Raw genomic sequence first — 20,868 nt, forward strand, 5'->3', positions numbered from 1 at the left:
CAGTTCCTGCATTACAGTAAAAACATAAAAAAATAAAAACTGAAACCACTTTTACAATTTTGTCAAACCATACCATAGAAAGAATAGTAAAGTAAAAGACCTGGGAGTAATTATGTCAGCAGACCTTAATTACAATGAACACAATAAAGTAACTGTCATGACTCCAAGGAAAAAATATGAAACTTTTTAACATACTAGTGCTCTCTAAGATGGGATACTGTTGCACACTAATAGCCCTTTCAAGGTTAGTGAAGCTGCTGATTTGGAGAACATGGAGAACTTTTACTGCCTGAATGCATTCAATAAAACATCTAAATGATATAGGAACAACTTCAAATTCCTCAAATTGTATTCCATGAGTGCAGGCAAAAGAAACACAGTGTATCACACTTTACACCTAGAAAATATTGGAGGGACCAATTCCAAATCTGCACACAGAAATAATCCTTAAGAGACCAGGAGGCCAAGTCAAAACAGGACTGAGACAATAGTGATCCCTGGAACCAACTCTAGGTAACCTCTAAGTATGAGGGATGCTGGTATAAAAGTTCATCATCTAAGGTAGGCGTTCCACTGCTCCTGGAAAATAGGTTTTGTCTTTAGGCCTTTAGGCCAGGCCAAGGGACACTGGTGACAATTCAGTCTTTCCCTTCTACTTGTGTATGATCTAACTATTATTATTAAACCAAATGTCACTAATATGGGATTAAGCACCTCCTGCGCTCTGATATGCAAGGTTGGTATGAGCTACAGTAACTCATCTTTACTACAAAACTCCAGCTACGACATGTCAACAGCCATTACCTATATTACGGTGTATGTATGAAATGTCACACATCATGAAATCCTACAATATAGTGTCTGGATATAATATATCACGTATTCAGGTACATGATATATTATGTAATTCTCTTGAATATTGTACTGTGTAAATATAGTCATCCACTCTAATCAGCATCATACAATCAGTATCATCATACTCCCGTAAAATATTTATAGTAGTACCCCATGGCTTGACACAACTAGGTGTAGAGTACTGTACTTCCTATGATTTTTAGTTTATAAACTATGTTAAACACTCACTCACTCCTTAAACTGATACCACCAAGACTTCCTTGTTACATATCCCTATCTGGATACTCACATAATTTCATACAACAAATTATTTACATAATATTTCCTTTTTATATATAATTATGTGTATACTTTTTGTAAGAGTAGGAGAACTTGGCAACACAGTGAAGCATGGTGCGGGCTTGCTTAGTCACAGGTATTATTCATTTATTAATCTGGTCAGGTTGGATCAAATAATTGTATGTGTACATTTGAGGCAATTGCCAGATGTCACCTTTTAATATTGATATTATTATTTTCTTTTGATTAAGCATATGGCATTGTAACTTATATTATTTACATAATGTAGTTGTATTTAAGTTTTCATTCATATCCATATGAGAACGATTGCTTTTCTCATTTGTTGTATTACAGTAAAAGTTCTTGTTTACCATCCTTTTCCTGGATGAAAGCAGGAGCAGGGAATTGTGGGTAGCACGTCGAAGGGAGAGTTAGTTGCTGGAGATATTCAGGCAGGGATCGTCATGTTTGATAAGTATCTGTAACGCTTAGTCTAGTTTTGCTGTAGTAGATAATTTTATCTGGAGTGAATTTATTTATTTATATATATATATATATATATATATATATATATATATATATATATATATATATATATATATATATATATATATATATATATATATATATATATATATATATACAGTATATATATATATATGTCGTACCTAATAGCCAGAACGCACTTCACAGCCTACTATGCAAGGCCCGATTTGCCTAATAAGCCAAGTTTTCCTGAATTAATAAATTTTCTCTATTTTTTTTCTTATGAAGGGATAAAGCTACCCATTTCATTATGTATGAGGTCAATTTTTTTTTATTGGAGTTAAAATTAACGTAGTTATATGGCCGAACCTAACCAACCCTACCTAACCTAACCTAACCTATCTTTATAGGTTAGGTTATGTAGCCGAAAAAGTTAGGTTAGGTTAGGTAGGTTAGGTAGCCGAAAAACAATTAATTCATGAAAACTTGGCTTATTAGGCAAATCGGGCCTTGCATAGTAGGCTGAGAAGTGCGTTCTGGCTACTAGGTACGACATATATATATATATATATATATATATATATATATATATATATATAAATTAATATTAATGAGGGTACCACCTCTGGTGCCAATGTGGGGACCCATAGCCTCGGAGAAGAAAATAAAAAGTATTCAGAGGAGACCTTGTAGACCTTGTATATATATATATATACAGTATATATATATATATATATATATATATATATATATATATATATATATATATATATATATATATATATATATACACTGTATATATATATATGTGTGTGTGTTGATTTGCCATCTGATTATATTGTGATACATTTATGAATAATCTTGAAATTATATATATATATTCTTATGAGTAGGTTTTTATATCCTGGTACTGTATTGTATTTCTTTTTTGTTTTGTATTGACTCACGGGGCACCCTGGTAGAGCGTATTAAAAGACAATGGAAAATCCTAGACTATGCTGATTACTGTCCCCTTCAAGTTCAAGTATGTTTATTGAGACAAGAAAGAAATACATCTCAAAGGGATAGAGTAGCTTAGGCTATTTCTACACCCCTACTGTCCCCTACTCTATGAGCGGTGTGAACAAGCAGTAACAAAATATTGGGGGCCTATCCGGGAGAACTTGTGTTGATAAGTGATCTGTGTTTTTTATGTTTTTCGTATTGTAGATTTATTTGTCTGGAGATTTTATTTTTTATTTATTCAGCCATCAATTCTTTCATGTCATTCAAATGATGGGATTTACATTTTTATAGTATTGAGATACATGCCTTCAGTTTGTATATTAATTATATTATATATATATACTGTATATATCTTATGATGTGCATGTATATTTTCACCTAATCGTCCCAATTAGTATTTGTGTCCTACATAGGAGCACTCTAGTGTTGACTTGTTTATAATAGTGCACATCCCCTAGACTATGCTACTATTACCCCTCAACACAAGCTGTGCTAACTAGTTAGGTAACATTCCTCACTCACAATACAGTATACATATTCAATTTCTTCTTGAACTTTTCTGCTCCTAGCCTTCCTTCAAAAATACTTGAAAACAACTTCCACTCTATTATTACATATTTATTAAATATTACCAAACCTCAGCATACACTACTCAGTCTTACAATTTACTGACATATATACTCCACACCTCTCTTTGACATTTGTATTTCTTTCTCTATCATAACACTACAAATGCATATCTCTGTGTTAATTTCTCATTTCCCACCGCACCAACGTCAAACATCTGTACATAAGGGTAGGCACTACCACACCCTGCAGCCCTCTAGCCCACACATCTTCCAGTCTTATACTTCATAACCTAGATTTCCAGTGACCAGAAGATCCTATCCACAAGGTAATTACACACTTAGGTAATTACAAACATAATTAATACTCTGCTCACATGAACTGTGTGGAGAGCCAAACCCTCTAGAATCCGGAAGATGAACTACACACAGAGTCCAGCTCCACAGCAGAAGAGACCAAAGCAACCTATCCCAGTTCAAACAATAAATTTCTGGAGAGCAATCGGAGTGGAACAAGATCATAAAGTTTGGAGCAAGATGAATGAGTCAAAGAAAATGACAACCTGGGTCCAACTCACAAGCTGTACTGTGCACCTGTTGAAGAAGACCTGCAAAATAGCCCCTGCAGGACAGTCCAAAGGATGGCTGTCATTTATCTAAAAAATTGGAACCCAAAAAGCAATAATGGAGTGAGGAGTCGTAGCGAAGGTTAAGACACACCAAGATTAATAACGAGTGAGTTGGCTAAGTGGATCTAGTAGCTGGGCGTGCAGCCACTACTAGAGACTAGAACCACCTAATGACTAGGTGGATCATTTTGGGGTCTTGTTTTCTGTGTTGTGTTTATCTTGCTGTTGTCTGTTTTGTTTCAATCTAACTTTCTGATGGGCTTTCTAGGGCTGAGTGCTCTAGTATTCTCAGCTACTGAATATCATGTACCTCTATAAAGGGGACCAGGTTTGGACTCTAGTCCCCAGTAATGGCTCATAATGGCCTGGTGTGATTCCAATTGAATGATGCTATCCAGGTTGCTAGCAACAGAGAGTTACCAGAGAAGCCCCACCAGAAAAAGCTCCTGAAGAGCCCAAATGTGTAAACAGAAGCCATATCCTGACACGCCCTGTGATACTCTGCCACCTGAGCAGTAAAAAACAAAGGTAGATTCACATGGAGCTGCCAAGTGTAGGTGTAAAAAGACACACACAAGACACAACGCAAAGACAAGCGCACTGAGGCAAGGCAGGTGTAAAAAGGGAGGAATCAGTTACCTTAAAGGGCAAATCGCCTAACACTGACCCCATCTCATGGTACTTGAGCATCTGGGAATGGCAGAAATCTCACTAAGCCCTTATCTTGAGGTTATCTTGAGATGATTTCGGGGCTTTTAGTGTCCCCGCGGCCCGGTCCTCGACCAGGCCTCCACCCCCAGGAAGCAGCCCGTGACAGCTGACTAACACCCAGGTACCTATTTTACTGCTAGGTAACAGGGGCATAGGGTGAAAGAAACTCTGCCTATTGTTCCTTGCCTGCGCCCGGGATCGAACCCGGGATCACAGGATCACAAGTCCAGTGTGCTGTCCGCTCGGCCGACCGGCTCCCTCAAAGACAGACTCCCTCCCTTAAAGACAAAAGGGAATTGTCTGCAAGCCAAAAAGAAGATGGAGCCTCATACTTCAAGAAAGTGGAAGAAATGAATCCAAACTAATGAAGAGAGAACTTACAAAGTCCTCACACAGCTTTCATCCATATTCCTCACACTTAACCCTTCTTTTTTTAGTCTGAACCAGTTTCCTTATAATCTTTTCACAATTTTTATATTCAGTCTTTCTTCTAATTATTATTAGGTAATCATTTGGTAATCTTTCTTCAGTAATATTTTCCATGCATCACTTTTTTTTCTCAAGCGCCCTTTATCAGTTTCAATGAACCATGCAGCATCCTTCTTTCCTTTCTTTTTTTCATCACTACTAACAACACACAGCTTCTATAGCCTTTATCATCTCAATACCAATGAATGGTACTGTATTGTATACGCATTTTGCATTTACATTGTCAAAATCATTCCCCCCTACATCATATATTAATTTCCCTATTTTACTTGTAAATTTTACATTTTGTTAGCCTCCAGTTTCCTTACATTTAGATTTTTTTATGCTCATTCTCTGATAGTAACATCCACCTCCCACTTACCCTATTGTTGCACTGCACTGTACAATGACCTAACCTTCCAAACATTCCACTAATGACCTTTGCATCATTCACCCCAATTTAAAAAATGCTTAATAACACACACACATTATCAAACTCTTATGCTCCATTTGATGTCCTTCCCTTTACCTCCATGTATACCTACATATGAATCTATGGTCAAAGAAAGTATTTCATAGAAATAAACCCCTTAAAAAACTTACCCACCAAAAAATCTCCATTAACATGTTATAATAATTTATTGTGTCAGGGTAAGGACGGAGTGTATTCAGGGAGTGTATCCAAAGTGTATTCATATACATTAGGTTTATATTAAGGTCCCCCCCCCCCCATCCACAGGTTGAATTATTGATCCCAACCAGCCCCACAACAAGCTGACTAACTCCTGAGTACCTGACTGACTACTTACTTCTAGTTGAACTGGAGCATTAGGTGATAGAAAATGTGCCCAACCATTTCTGTCCTGCCCGAGATTCAAACCCGGAAATCTCAATTGTGAGTCGAGAACAAACTTGATTACTACCGGAACCCCTAACCTAACAAACTTCACTTTCCCAAAAACTCCTCTGCAGTCATCCCGGGGCTCCCATCTTCCAACTTCAAAACTTGGGCTCTTCCCCCTTCCAACACCCAACCACTTGGGCTGGACGACAAAGCGACAGGCTCTCTTCATGCAGGTCGGCGTTCAAGTGGTGGGGCATCATTCCTTTCCCCTGTCCCATCCTAAATCCTTATCCTGATCCCTTCTAAGTGCTATAATTTTGGCAATTACTTTGCAACTATCTGGTGAATGTTTTCTACTGACTGTAACAAACTTCATTGAAAAACAAAGTACAGTAGTGTATGGCACAACCAAGCCAAGGAAAAACTGGGTGACAGCAGCTGGCAACAGCCAATAAACAATCTGAAAACCAGGAAGAAAAAGCCAATACAGTGGCACCTCGATTAACGAGTTTAATCCGTTCTGGCACCGAGCTCGTCATGTGGAAAACTCGTCTTGCGAAACAACAACAAAACTGTTGTAAAAGGTGTCCGAGAACCAGCGGAAACGCTCGTTAATCGAGGAAAAGCTTGTTAGTAGAGACAAATGTTCTGCGAGTGGCTCGCTCGTTACTCGAAATGCTCGTAGATAGAGCTGCTCATACCTGTGAAACCAATGTTAGACAGAGGCACGGCACTGAAAAGTGAAAAACTCGCAAACCCACCGAACAGATGGACAAGAAGACAGCCCCAGAAGAGGGAGCAGAAGAACCATCTGAAGGATGCCTTGAAGACAACAACTGTCATGGAGAGGGGGCACTTGCAATGCTGGACTGGGCAGTGTATAACTCTCAGGAGAATTAAAAGAGAGGAAAAATGCCCACATGTTGCTACCACATGTGGTGTTCCTGAGTCGCCCAACCAAATGCAACCCACACTGGACAAAACCCAGTATCGTTAACCAGACAAGAAGCAGAGGGAAAAAGAGGGGAAGAAATTTGTATTTCCAAGTAAGACCTGGAAGGGGACTACCAGCACCCAACCCATAACAAAGCAGCAGTGAAATATGGCACTAGGGAGTGCCCACACCAGCCCTCGACCTGGGAAAAGAGCAGCAAGAGAAGGCATAAGCTTCCACTAGGCCAGAGATGGAATATACATACAACACATCCCCAGAAGAAGTGAACTATAGACCATCCCAACCACCAGCCCCACAGTGTTGCAGAGGCTCCAGAGAACCTTCTCAGAGAAGATAACCTTACATGAAGGCAGCGGGCAATACCAGCAGCAACCAGTGAAGGCTGGACCCATGCAGTCCAGGTGAACAAGAGATTAATGCACACACAACAAGTCAACAGAAAACCATACACATGAAGTAAAAAAAACAAATACAAGCACAGGACCCCGCACGCAGGACAAAATCCAAGGGATCGGCAATACCAAGATGAAAAATTTGTGAATGATGCATGAATGACTGGGGTAGTTGCACAGGGCCCTTCGGTTCACTGGGGCTTCCATCTAGTGCTGAAGGAGTGGAGCTGACTAATGACTGGTCCCAGACAACACGTGTGTACATCATTTAAATCAAGGTTACAAATACTGTACTGTACTGAATAAGCAGTTGCTTGTTTTTGGTGCATTCTATCTTTCTGGTGGGTTTTCCTACAGTAATATGGCAATCTTGTACCTCTATTGAAGGGGCCAGATTCTGGTACTGGTCTACAGCAGGTGATCATGATGTGATTGAGCCTGGTGTGGTACCTGGGTTTGGAGGACTGAAGGCGGGAAGCTCGGGAAAATACAGAGGGAAGCCTTCCTAGATAATACTTGTAAAATAGTAACTCCTGTTAACTTAGCAAATAACAATTGCACAGTTGTTTAGATATTGATTCATTTATTATACAGTAATACAGTAATGATAATAATAATAATAATAATAATAATAATACTGTAATAATAATGAACAAAACATTATTATATCACGTTAATGTGAGTTCTCTGTGTAATAATAATAATTATAATAATAATAATATTGGGAATTCCGAGTTTGAATCCCAGGCAGGACAGAAATGGTTGGGTACATATCCTATCACCTAATGCACCTGTTCACCAAGCAGTAAATAGGTATCTAGGAGTTAGTCAGTTTATTGTGGGGTTGCATCCTGGGGAGAGTCAGTAGTTTGACCCTGGGGAAAGAACCTCGATATAAGCCACATATAAACTATATGTATATACTGGCGGCCTGTCCCCCGACATAATGAATTATAAACTATTAAAGCCTAGAGAGATGAACCTATGTTATCTGGCAATCTGTACACTGTAATAAACTAATGAATGCTAAACCTTTGTGTTAAAGGAATAGTCTATGAAACATGAAAATATGGAAATAAAAATGAAGCAATATCAGCATAATTCAACATACACTAGGGGTAAGGGTGATGGTCCTCAGCCTCTTGGGCTACTTTTTAAAGTTTGTATGTGGTGTTAAAAATATTTAATAATTTTTTTTTTTTTTGGGGGGGGGGGGAGGGGGAGGTAAAACTTGTGGCATGAATTATTAGAGACGTTTAGCTAGATAATAAATATGAAACTGACAACATAATTAAGACTGTAAAAGCAATAACTATTGAGACATTAATCAAAATATAATGGCAGTCAAAGGTTTGGCTTGGTTAAAAATAAATTGGCCAGATGTTTAAATCTCTTGTTAAACCTTCGCCTGTATAAATACGCGAATCATATTTTAATTATACACTACTTACATTTTATCACAAATTTTTTAATCACTCATTTTTGTCAGGGACATTCAACTTGTGAATGTTTATACATTAGGCTTATATTGAGGCTTCTCCAAGGTTGAACTACCGACTCTTCTTAGGATGCAACCCTACAAGACAGTAGTTGACTAACTCCTGGTTACCTATTTGCTGCTAGGTGAACAGCAGCATAGTGATAGGTAACATGCCCAAGCATCTCTTTCCTGCCCAGGATTCGAACCAAGTTTTCCCAGTTGTGAGTCTACAAACCTGACTGCACTACAGAGAGACTAATTGGTTGTAGTATTCATCTACGGTACATTATAATCCAGTTTTAGTCTGATGCAAGACCACATAAATATACTATAGGTGAGATGAATATTATGACATCTTTAAATATGGCCTACTCAACACTCAGAACCATAATATTTTAAATAAATCATTAATCCTAGGTCAAATAATAATATAGTAAACAGGAGCTGTCCATCATCTGTGTTTAAATGTGTGCCAGTCTACACACATCAGGTCTTGCTTAAATTCCTCAAATGCTAATCAGCTTAATGAGAATTTAGGACTGATAGCTTTTCCTGACATGACGGGTTAAAATTATTTAACTATATTGTTTATTTGTAAAAATCTACCATATTTGTAAATGTAAAAAAATATTTGAAGAGGCTCAGAATTTTTATTTTTAGTTTAAGCCCTGCTTTAGGCGACTAAGTTTTGTCTTGCTGACTGCCTGAAGACAGGCAACTTAATACTAGTCAAATTGGGTATTATTTGCAAAACTATCTAATTACTGCAAGGAAAGTGGGCATAAACTAAAATAAAAATATTGTATTACAGAAAAAGTGGGCATTATCTACAACATGAGACAAACTGGGATGTCTCACCCCAAGATATGACATTTTAATGTGATACAGTATACAGTAAACAATGAAATAGAGTACAGTACTAGCATGTGGCAGATTTTATTCTTTTATCTGATTTCATGCAGTTTTTTAGATTTCTAGGCCTGTAATTGTCATATAAAATATTCAACCATAAAGAAGGGCAAAAATTCTAAAGAATCAATACAGTACCTGTACTGTACTTATCTTCCATAAATTGGTGCAATCTGTAAGTAGCTGATTGATAGCCATTACACTGCTTATATTATTGCCGCTAACTTGTCTTCACACGTAGATGTTCATGTTTGTGAGAGTTTAGCACTCCAGAAATCATGGTTCTTTTGCAGAACAGCTTATTAAGAGTACTACAGTATTAGGAATTAATTAACTAAATTCTTATACAGTATGTTGACCAGACCACACACTAGAAATTGAAGGGACGACGACGTTTCGGTCCGTCCTGGACCATTGTCAAGTCGATTGTCAGTATACAAGTCGATTGTCTTATACAGTATTATCTCTATTGTACGTGCACGACACTTAATGATAGGCGTTAAAAAAATAAAACAGGCTTTGTATTGAGAGAGAATTCAAGATTGAAACACAAGGCAGAAGAATACAGTACTGTATTTTCATGTTTTTGTTTATATTTTTTTTAACCATGGAATATAGACACTCTTTACTTATATGTAATTTAGCAATACTAACTGCGATGGAATCAAGAGCATATATTTTTAGTTAATAGTACTGTACGGGTATGTGATTATACATTGCAAGTAGTTCACTTTCTTTTAAAATATGCTTACAAACACAAACAACTGCTTACAAATCTGAAGTCACAGGTCACCTGTGCATATTACAAGAATTCAGTACATACTAGCCACTTCCTGTGCTGAATAGCATGTGCAGTATGATTGTTGCGCCACAGCACTTTCTGAGGTGTCTACCAATAGCCCGTGATTCTGTTAACCCGCAAATGCGGTGATCATCATTTGTTCATCTCCAAGGCCACTGCAGCCATCGTTGCTTGCTGATTTTCGTTATTATTGATTAGTTTTTATACCTATGATGTTAATATATATGCAGTCCCCATGGTGTAGTTGTTAAGAAACTCGCCTGGCATTTCATGAGCGCTTAGTCCTGGGTTCGTATCCTGGCCGGGGAGGATTTACTGGGCATCAGTCCTTAACTGTAGCTTCTGTTTAACACAACAGTAAAAATGGGTACCTGGTTGTTAAACAATTTGGCCAGATCGTATTCCAGGGAACAAAGGATTAAGGACTTGCCTAAAACGCTACACATACTAGTGGCTGCACAAGAATGTAACAACTCTTGTATATATAAATAAAACAAAAATATGGCTATAACATACAGGTATCTATACTGATGAAGTAAACTAAGACCCCCATTACAAAATTTTGCTATCTTTTATAACCGCTTACTTTTAGCAGTTACAAAACAGGTTATCGTGTACAGTACTGTATTAGAAATCTGCTGTTATGATCAAATATGATTTTACCTATCCCAATAGTGTTTGAACAGATTTCTGGATGTCATTCTCACACAGAACCACCGAACACTTCCTTTAAGTTGTGCCAGGAACAGGGTTATATGTAATTTAGGTGTACATATTATATTACAGGTTTATATACATTATGCAGTCAATTGTTTGTGTCCATTTGTACATAAATCGAATTGTTCAACACAAACACCGCAGTTTGTAAAATAATAAGTCAAACAAGAAAGACAAAAAAAAATCTTCTAAGTTGAAAACTTGAGGTATCAGCACCCTAGCATGTGGCCTAACAGTGATCCCCCCCAATCAACTTCCTCCTACTGTACATGAAGCCAGAAACTTAATTATTTTGCCTTTTCCCATTTTTTTTGCACACATTAGCAATCTTTTTTTTTTTTTTTTTTGCATATTCGAGATGACAATCTTGATGACAGCCACATGCTTAGTGTTAATCGACTTTTTATTCCTTTCTAATTTGGGTTGGTTGTCACATGACACAAAACATACCGAATATAACAAGATATAAACAATGTTGTGTATGTACGACTGGTTTTGCAAAACTCTTAAAATCTAATGAAAATTATTGTGTATTTATTTCTTCAATCTCAGAGATCCAGGTTGTTATCCATCACCAATGGCTCTCCCTTACCAGAAAGCTCAATACACATATATAATTCCATTAACACCACCCAAGCACCACCAATATAATTGACTTGTTCAAATAGTGTAGTTTAAATGAGCTGCTTTGCTGTACTGTGGGTACAGACCTGATGCACAGAGCAGGAGGCTAGGAGCTCCTCCATCACCCCTGACCTGAAGACACATATAACACTCACGTATAATCAGGGGAAAATATCCCCGTGAGGAGGGTGGGATGAGCTGTGTAATCCACCAGCACAGTATACCCAGAGTTCTTAATCAGTTTCCTCAAGTTCCCGAGAACCAGTTCATGTTTCCATTCACCTGGCCTTGAAGACTGCTCTAATTTACGCTGGTATTCTAGTTCACTCTATCAGCCGCGGGGGAACACGGGGTCGAGGCTCGCTTACCTTGGCTCGGGGGATTCAGATCATTCGTTGTAACAGGATACCTTTGTACTAAACCAGAGATACGGCCACTAAGTTATATTATAACTGTATAAAGAATTTTGTGTTAATGCCCTCAACCCACACAGGGGAAAACTGAGGTCTTCTAAAGACCGGTAAACAATATCGCCATACTTGATTTACTATAACGTTTTCACCAATAAGCAGTTTTAACGCACATACATTATTTTTACAAACGCAATATTTTAGATAGATAACGCTTTCATGCTTGTTCAAATTGCACAGAAGGGGAAAAAAGTCTAGAGGACATATTATTGGAAGGTGCGAGGGAGGGGAATGAATGGAGCAATGACGTCAGGTCTGGTGTTATTCATAACACAGCCAGAACTGGTCTCCAGGGCAGAGAGAGCTCACACCACACTCTTTACCTTCACATTAAATGAACGACAGAAAGAGAGAGAGAGAGCGAGGGGAGCCGGAATCACCAAGAGGTTCTTATAAGCATTTTGGCTGACATGTATGGGGTAGTTTTCTCTAGTTTACATGGCAATAGTGGAAGAGAATGGGAAATTTGCAGGGCGAATGAAGCTGGATTTTAATTTTTTCTTACATTCTGGGACGATATCAAGCTACTTTTAAAGTACTTTTATCAACAGGGTCTACAACAAGGTGTTGTATACAGATTGATATATTGAACAAATATAAGTAAAACATATGACGTTAATATATACAGGTATATCCTGCTCATTTTTTCCTCATTCATTATATAGTTATTGTTGCCTTGAATCAGCGATGGTATATTACACAAAATCAAGTTAATTACCTAGCAGTACTTACATATCACAGGTTGCATTAATGAACTTCAGCTCTTGAGCCCAGCCTTTCGAACTTTTATTTCTTGTACATGATTTTGAAACGATGGATGGAGGCAGCCTCGACTATATACTCTGTAGTTCGTTCCACTTGCATACACCGATAATAGTTGTATTTCAGACAATGCTTACGTTCTCGTACGTTTATTGCCTTCATGTAATTTGAATTAAGGTCTCGGGTAGGTTTTAATTCACCATTTTGGTCCTGGAGCTTATTGACTCCATGACTAGCTAATCCCAGCAACTCTCATGGTGCAATATGTGGGTACACTTTATTCATCCAAACTTGGTGCATTCTAAGGCCGCGCTGAGCTGACAAATATGAAAGAAAGCTTGAATGGTCCCGAGCCATAAATTTATGGTCTGGGGGGAGGGGCATTTAAGCAATACAAACTACAAACAACCTATAACGTGAGATCCACTGCGCTCAATGCATGGGATTAATACTAAATTAATACACGCATATCGACTCAATATGCGTCACGTGCTTACCCGGGCAGCCCGGAGTTCCATATACGTTTGTGTTGATAAACGTAGCTTTGTCTGACGTATCAACTGACAAACGAATACTCCTCTGAACACACATCCTTTCCCAGCCAGCACGCTACACCAGTCACCAGTGGTGAGTTGGGCAGAGAGGCGTACGTTCGGACTCTGTACGGCTCTGCTGCACTATTATCATACATCACAATGGACACTGCAGTGATTGGCCATCACCCAAAATGTTTCAAAGTCGACAAACGTTGTTACTGTACAAGCAGCCAGCCTCTTCTGCTACCTCCCATGGAAGGTCACCAGAGTTTACCCTCGCAGATGTTAGGCCACCATCCTGAGTGCTACGGTGCTGAATTCGGGTGCCGCTGCCGCAATAAGGCGCCGCTACAGCTGCCACCTGAAGCTCCCATAGGTTCTGACAAGCTGTCTGTGGAGCAAGTGAAAAGTTTATATGGTCTGCCGCCGAGGGCAGCGTCTGTGCCTAGTGCGGCAGCTCAGCAAGGCGTTAACGTCAACGGAATGGTTCCCGGCCCACGTCCTGTTCAGGGCGTTCAACATGGTCAACCTCCTCACAGTGTTCAACAGGGTCAGCTACCTTACAGTGTTCAACGTGGTCAGCCACCTCACAGTGTTCAACAGGGTCAGCCTCCTCACAGTGTTCAACAGGGTCAGCTACCTTACAGTGTTCAACGTGGTCAGCCACTTCACAGTGTTCAACACGGTCAGCCACCTCACAGTGTTCAACAGGGTCAGCCACCTCACAGTGTTCAACAGGGTCAGCTACCTTACAGTGTTCAACGTGGTCAGCCACCTCACAGTGTTCAACCTGGTCAGCCACCTCACAGTGTTCAACGTGGTCAGCCACCTCACAGTGTTCAACAGGGTCAGCCACCTCACAGTGTTCAACAGGGTCAGCTACCTTACAGTGTTCAACGTGGTCAGCCACCTCACAGTGTTCAACCTGGTCAGCCACCTCACAGTGTTCAACACGGTCAGCCACCTCACAGTGTTCAACACGGTCAGCCACCTCACAGTGTTCAACCTGGTCAGCCACCTCACAGTGTTCAACACGGTCAGCTACCTCACAGTGTTCAACATGGTCAGCCTGGTCAGCACAGTGTTCAACACGGTCAGCCACCTCACAGTGTTCAACCTGGTCAGCCACCTCACAGTGTTCAACACGGTCAGCCACCTCACAGTGTTCAACAGGGTCAGCCACCTCACAGTGTTCAACACGGTCAGCCACCTCACAGTGTTCAACAGGGTCAGCCACCTCACAGTGTTCAACACGGTCAGCCACCTCACAGTGTTCAACAGGGTCAGCCACCTCACAGTGTTCAACGTGGTCAGCCACCTCATAGTGTTCAACATGGTCAGCCACCTCACAGTGTTCAACATGGTCAGCCTGGTCAGCACAGTGTTCAACACGGTCAGCCACCTCACAGTGTTCAACATGGTCAGCCACCTCATAGTGTTCAACATGGTCAGCCACCTCACAGTGTTCAACACGGTCAGCCACCTCACAGTGTTCAACATGGTCAGCCTCCTCACAGTGTTCAACATGGTCAGCCAATTCGCAGTGTTCAGCCTGGTCAGCCACCTCACAGTGTTCAACATGGTCAGCCAATTCACAGTGTTCAACATGGTCAGCCATCTCACAGTGTTCAACATGGTCAGCCTCCTCACAGTGTTCAACATGGTCAGCCTCCTCACAGTGTTCAACGTGGTCAGCCACCTCACAGTGTTCAACATGGTCAGCCAATTCACAGTGTTCAATATGGTCAGCCACCTCACAGATTTCAGCCTGGTCAGCACAGTGTTCAACAGGGTCAGCCACCTCACAGTGTTCAACATGGTCAACCACCTCACAGAGTTCAGCCTAGTCAGCCACCTCACAGTGTTCAACATGATCAGCCACCTCATAGTGTTCAACACGGTCAGCCACCTCACATTGTTCAACCCGGTCAGCCACTTCACAATGTTCAACATGGTCAGCCTCCTCACAGTGTTCAACCTGGTCAGTCGCCTCACAGTGTTCAACATAGTCAGCCTCCTCACAGTGTTCAACCTGGTCAGCCTCCTCACAGTGTTCAACCTGGTCAGCCTCCTCACAGTGTTCAACGTGGTCAGCCACCTCACAGTGTTGCGTGCAGGCCCACTATGCAGACTGCGCTTACGAGGCAACCTGCGCAAAATGTTCTCAGCAGTCCACCCGTGCAGAATATTCGTTTAAGTCAATCTGCACAAAGTATTTCCAGCAGACCACCTATACAGAATGTGATCTTCAGACCACCTGTGCAGAATATTCCATACAGACCAACCATACAGAATGTGCCCTCCAGACCATACGTGCAGAATGAGTATTCCGGGCCACTCATGCAGAATATCCATTCTAGACTATCCACGCAGACTCCCTTAAGTCAGTCTGCACAGCATGTTCCCACCAGACAATCTATAGTGAACGCTCCTCAAAGTCAGTTCCAACGAAACATCCTCCACAGTCAGACTAAGCAACAGGTCTTTGATGTGAAGCCTGAACATCGCAGGCTGCTTGACCAAGCAGCACAACAGACATATTACAGCTACGAAGCCCAACACGAAGCTTACAAACAACTTGTAAGACAATATACTCAAGATAAAGGAAGACTAAGTGGGGCCCGTATCAGAGGGTAGGTTTGAAGCAGTAGGGGGGGAACAGTAACCCTTAAACTAGGTAAACGTCTCCAGCTAAACAGGATTGTACATTATAGCCTAAATTTCAGTGTTAATATCGATATAATTAAGCCCAAGTTCATTCTTATCATAGATATTTCTATCATCATCTGCAATAATAATAATGTATTCAATAAAAAAAGTACATAGTTTAGAAACATTATGAATTAGGTTTTGTAGAGCATTATGATGTTGAATTTACCAGGAAGTTCCTTGTACGTAACATAATACGAATATATATATATATATATATATATATATATATATATATATATATATATATATATATATATATATATATATATATATATATATATATTGTTTAATGTATATATGGTGTATTGGAATAGTTTAGTTTCAGGAGCATAATTATTGTGTTAATATATGTTAAGACTAACACTAATAGTTATGAAGTAACAAATAATACTGCAACAGCAAAAGCATGATAGCCTCATACAACATCAGTTAGGCAGCAACAGGAATGAAGGGAGAAATTACTCTGTCATACCAAGGATATTCACAATGACAAAGATAAAGGTGTTTCTTATGCTCAATTATATGCAGAAACAGAACAATTAGACGTGAGGACAGAGCGTACTAAATTAGACTCATACAATTAAAAGTTAATTGATATACACCTACTATATAGTCATAATGGTTTAGCACGTTCTCCTCATATAATTACCTGACCTTGATATTAACTTAATTATTAGTTAAGTGCTTATTATAAGGTATAACAGGTACGCTAGTCTTTCATAAGGTATGGAAGACCTTATGCAATGCACGTGTGCCAAATCTCTATGCATAACGCCAGGGTTGAATACATTAATGTTCACAAGTGTTTATATTACGTTATCTTAATAACCCCTAACGTGTGTTTTATAATATTTGTATTCATATAGGGCTATATATACTTATGTTTAGTATACCTTCATAATACTCTTCATTCAAGTGTCATTTCCAAGGTAAATGCTTATTTATAACACATAGGAATTGTATATAATATTTACCTTGCTGCTTATATGAACTCCGAAGAATAAATAAATGTTCTCGTAAGCAACACAAACCGTGTTGAATTTAATTCGTTATCTCCTAAACCCTGGACAGAAACGTCTTGAGGCGAAGACCAGGATGTGAGCAAGAGGCTACTCGTCAAGGATTATTACATTGCTCACTAGCTAACCCAACATAACACTAACCCAGCCTATCCTATCTAACAGAACCTAGCCCAGTCTAGCCTATCTAACAAAACCTAGCCCAGCTTATCCTATCCAACAGAACCTAGCCCAGCCGATCCTATCTAACAGAACCTTGCCCAAGCCTATTCTATCTAACAAAACCTAACACAAATAAGAGAATTTTGTGTTTTATCCAAGGGGGCATGAGGTGTGTGTGACGTCACGTCCTGAGTCATGCTGGTAGAGGTTTCAGAGCATAATTGTTTCCTGGTGATTTGTGTTCCGAATTTGTTTAACTAGGAGAGAGGTTGTAGAGAAACAAGGCACGGTATCAGTCAAGATATGGCTACATAGAGTAAGAGAGGGACGGAGTAAGGCACCAAGATATTCAGTGCAACTTGAGATTTGTGATGTTTTTTTATCGGGGAGCGGATGTGATTCATTCTCTTCCAGTACGCACTTGTGATGGCTGCACGCACACATGAGCACCACACACACACACACACACACACACACACACACACACACACACACACACACACACACACACACACACACACGCACGCACGCACGCACGCACACACACACACACACACACACACACACACACACACACACACACACACACACACACACACACACACACACACACACACACACACACACACACACACACACACACACACACACACACACACACACACACACACACACACACACACACACAGCGTTCGGGATTCACAGTCCATGGACCCTTGTTCAATTCCCGGCCGAGACAAGCAAATGGCCAAAGTTTCTTTCGCCTGATACCTCTGTTTACCTAACAACAAAATAATACCTAGGAGTAAGTCAGCTGTTACGGGCTGCATATTGAATGCTATTAAGCTCTTTTCGTACATTAAGGAATTTAATAGGTATTGGACAACAGAATATAATTCTGCAAGCTATTTTTGTGCTTGGAATTTATCAATATTTTTGCTATGCTAGATGACCAGTTGCAGGCGATGAGTCACAATAACGTGGCTGAAGTATGTTAATCGACTTGAGAAAGGTCCAGGACGGACCGAAAGGTCGTCGTCCCTTCACCTTCTAGTGTGTGGTCTGGTCAACAGACGATCAGAGTTTGTGTGGTAATATATAAGGGATCTTATATACGCTAAAGTCATCATTTTGGCTAATCTAACATTTGCTCTACACTGAGGCCTGTAATCAGTAACAGTTATGAGAACCTTGACTATGGCTTTATATGGTTGGTGAAGTTTTTCCATCTCAGAGCAAGAGGATCTTAGGTACCAGTGTACAGTATTTGGAAGAGAAAACTTAGTCAGTTCGTATGTCTTAAATCTTTTGGTAGTCGACAGTTCGCTTGTTGAACATCTTATTTTGTTAGTGATTAGAAGACAGTTTTTCACATACGGTGTGCATGCCATGCGAGATAGTTCGCATTCTGTGGTGGGTTTTCATGTTTTTATGTACACAAGAACGTTATTAACACTGCTCATTATAACGATTTTGAAACATGTTGAGATTGATTTTAGTACAAAAAATTATTAGCACAGCAAATAAGATGAGACTTAAAATTCCCTACTGAGGAGTTATCTTACATCTGGCTCACTTCTGCAGCCTTGAAACAACAAAGGACTTTATTCTGATAAGATAATCTGGTATCAAGCCATGCTCATTTTAGTAAGTTCATACAACGTAACTTCCCTGTTAGTAAGCATTTTCAAATAAAAAAAAAACATTGCAGATGAGGAGTCACAATAACGTGACTGAAAAATGTTGACCAAACCACACACTAGAAACTGAAGTGACGACGACGTTTCGGTCCGTCCTGGATTATTATCAAGTCGATTGTGATAATCGACCACAATCGACTTTATAATGGTCCAGGACGGACCGAAACGTCGTCGTCCCTTCACTTTCTATTGGTGGTTTGGTCAACAACTACAAAAAAAAAACATTGATATGTGATGCCATATACTCTTTAATTCTATGCAAAAGTCTGTTAAACATGTTATCTCAGACGTTGGGGACGTTTCCTTTTACCTAATGCCTCTGTTCATCTAGCAGTAAATAAGTACCCGGGAATTAGTCAACTGTCTGTAAAGTTGCATCCTAAAGAGGGTCAGCAGTTCGACCTTCAGGGGACCTGGAGATACCAGCTGTCCTGGCACGAAACGAATATTCCAAGTCGCTATTAATGAGCACTCCAGCTGTCAACTACCGTACACGAACAAGAGCCGGGACACATTCTCCAACATTATATTTGTAAGTGTCATAGACCAAATGAGCTTGAGCTCTGTAACTAATCCATACACTCACGAACATGGAAAGATAATCTGGTGTCCTGCTCAGCGTTTGTTAGTGTAGCCTAGTAGACCAGACTGGCATCTTATGTTTCCTGATGTCACGTCTATCTAACCATCGTGTGAGATGATGATATTAGATGATGTCACAGCTGGCTCCTGATCTATACTCTGTAGTCCATCCTATACAACAGGGGGTAGCAGTACATTTGACTGTGTATCTAAGCCTGTTAATAATATACAAAACAATCAGAGCTCGCCACATGGTTCCAATACTAGGCTTGCTGATCACTATTCTCTCCAGGGTCATGTGTATCAGGCCAACGGGTGACGGATGGTCCACGAAGCCGGAAACTGCAGCGAGTGCTGCATCCGTCTCATAATCATTATGTGTAATATCACATTTACCATGCTGTTGAGTTAAAAGAGATACGAGAGCATTGCAGCCCTTGGAATTTATCACTGTTACTTGTTCCACCCAAACATATACACTCATTTTCCTAACTCGCTGATTGTGTACAGTAGATATGGGTGAGAGACTTGTCAACTCTACTACCCATGATTTTTTGTTTAAATTATTACCAGAAATGCTACACGTGTCAGTGGCTCTACATTAATATACCAATTAATCCCCAAACTACATAGACCTCAATAGATTAATAAGAGTTAGTCTAGGTTTGTAGGATTAAAATCATTCTAACAAAACGCTTGTCACCTCGTGAGAACGGACTTTATTTCCGAGCCTTAGGGGGTAACCCAGCCGGATGACTTAAGTCCATCACGTCCTGTCCTGTGCCTCCGGACTTCCTCCCGGGGCACGGCCGTCTCATGCACAGTACATGTGAGGAGAGTACAAGCTGTGTACTCAATTCATAACAACAAATCTTCAATTTCCCTGTAATATCACTTATTGAAACCTACCTTAGGCAGTAAGACAATGGCCTGCCTCCATTGTATAATATTGTGGTACATTGCATTGTGCAAGAAGTTTGCCATTATTTATCATTATAATCATTAGCTGAGCAGATCAACTGTAAAAGCTAATGAATAATATCTGCTGAGGTTTGTTTAAGACCTTTTGTGCCCTTCGTAATCCTTTTCCGCTACCACTCACAGGATGAGTATGGGATCCACAATAAACTACCACTCACAGGATGAGTATGGGGTCAACAACAAACTACCACTCACAGGATGAGTATGGGGTCCACAACAAAC

At 39.9% G+C, this 20,868-nt stretch overlaps 1 protein-coding gene across 3 annotated transcripts in view; it reads right to left on the minus strand.

Annotated features, from left to right (window-relative positions):
• The window catches only part of LOC123758756 (sterile alpha motif domain containing protein 4 smaug), a 172,852-nt gene extending 159,897 nt beyond the window's left edge, over window positions 1–12,955 (minus strand). The window contains exon 1 of one of the 3 annotated variants that reach the window (XM_045743407.2): window positions 12,925–12,955. In XM_045743407.2, the coding sequence (XP_045599363.2) occupies window positions 12,925–12,940 (16 nt within the window). In that variant the 5' untranslated portion in view covers window positions 12,941–12,955. Of the gene's footprint in view, window positions 1–11,877; window positions 12,024–12,090; window positions 12,231–12,924 lie in introns of those variants that run through there. The other 2 variants (XM_045743408.2, XM_045743409.2) reach the window with 2 other exon arrangements.
• Window positions 12,956–20,868: the final 7,913 nt, after the last annotated feature.

The sequence above is a fragment of the Procambarus clarkii genome, chromosome 31 (genome assembly GCF_040958095.1).
Source record: "Procambarus clarkii isolate CNS0578487 chromosome 31, FALCON_Pclarkii_2.0, whole genome shotgun sequence".
Classification (NCBI taxonomy): domain Eukaryota; kingdom Metazoa; phylum Arthropoda; class Malacostraca; order Decapoda; family Cambaridae; genus Procambarus; species Procambarus clarkii.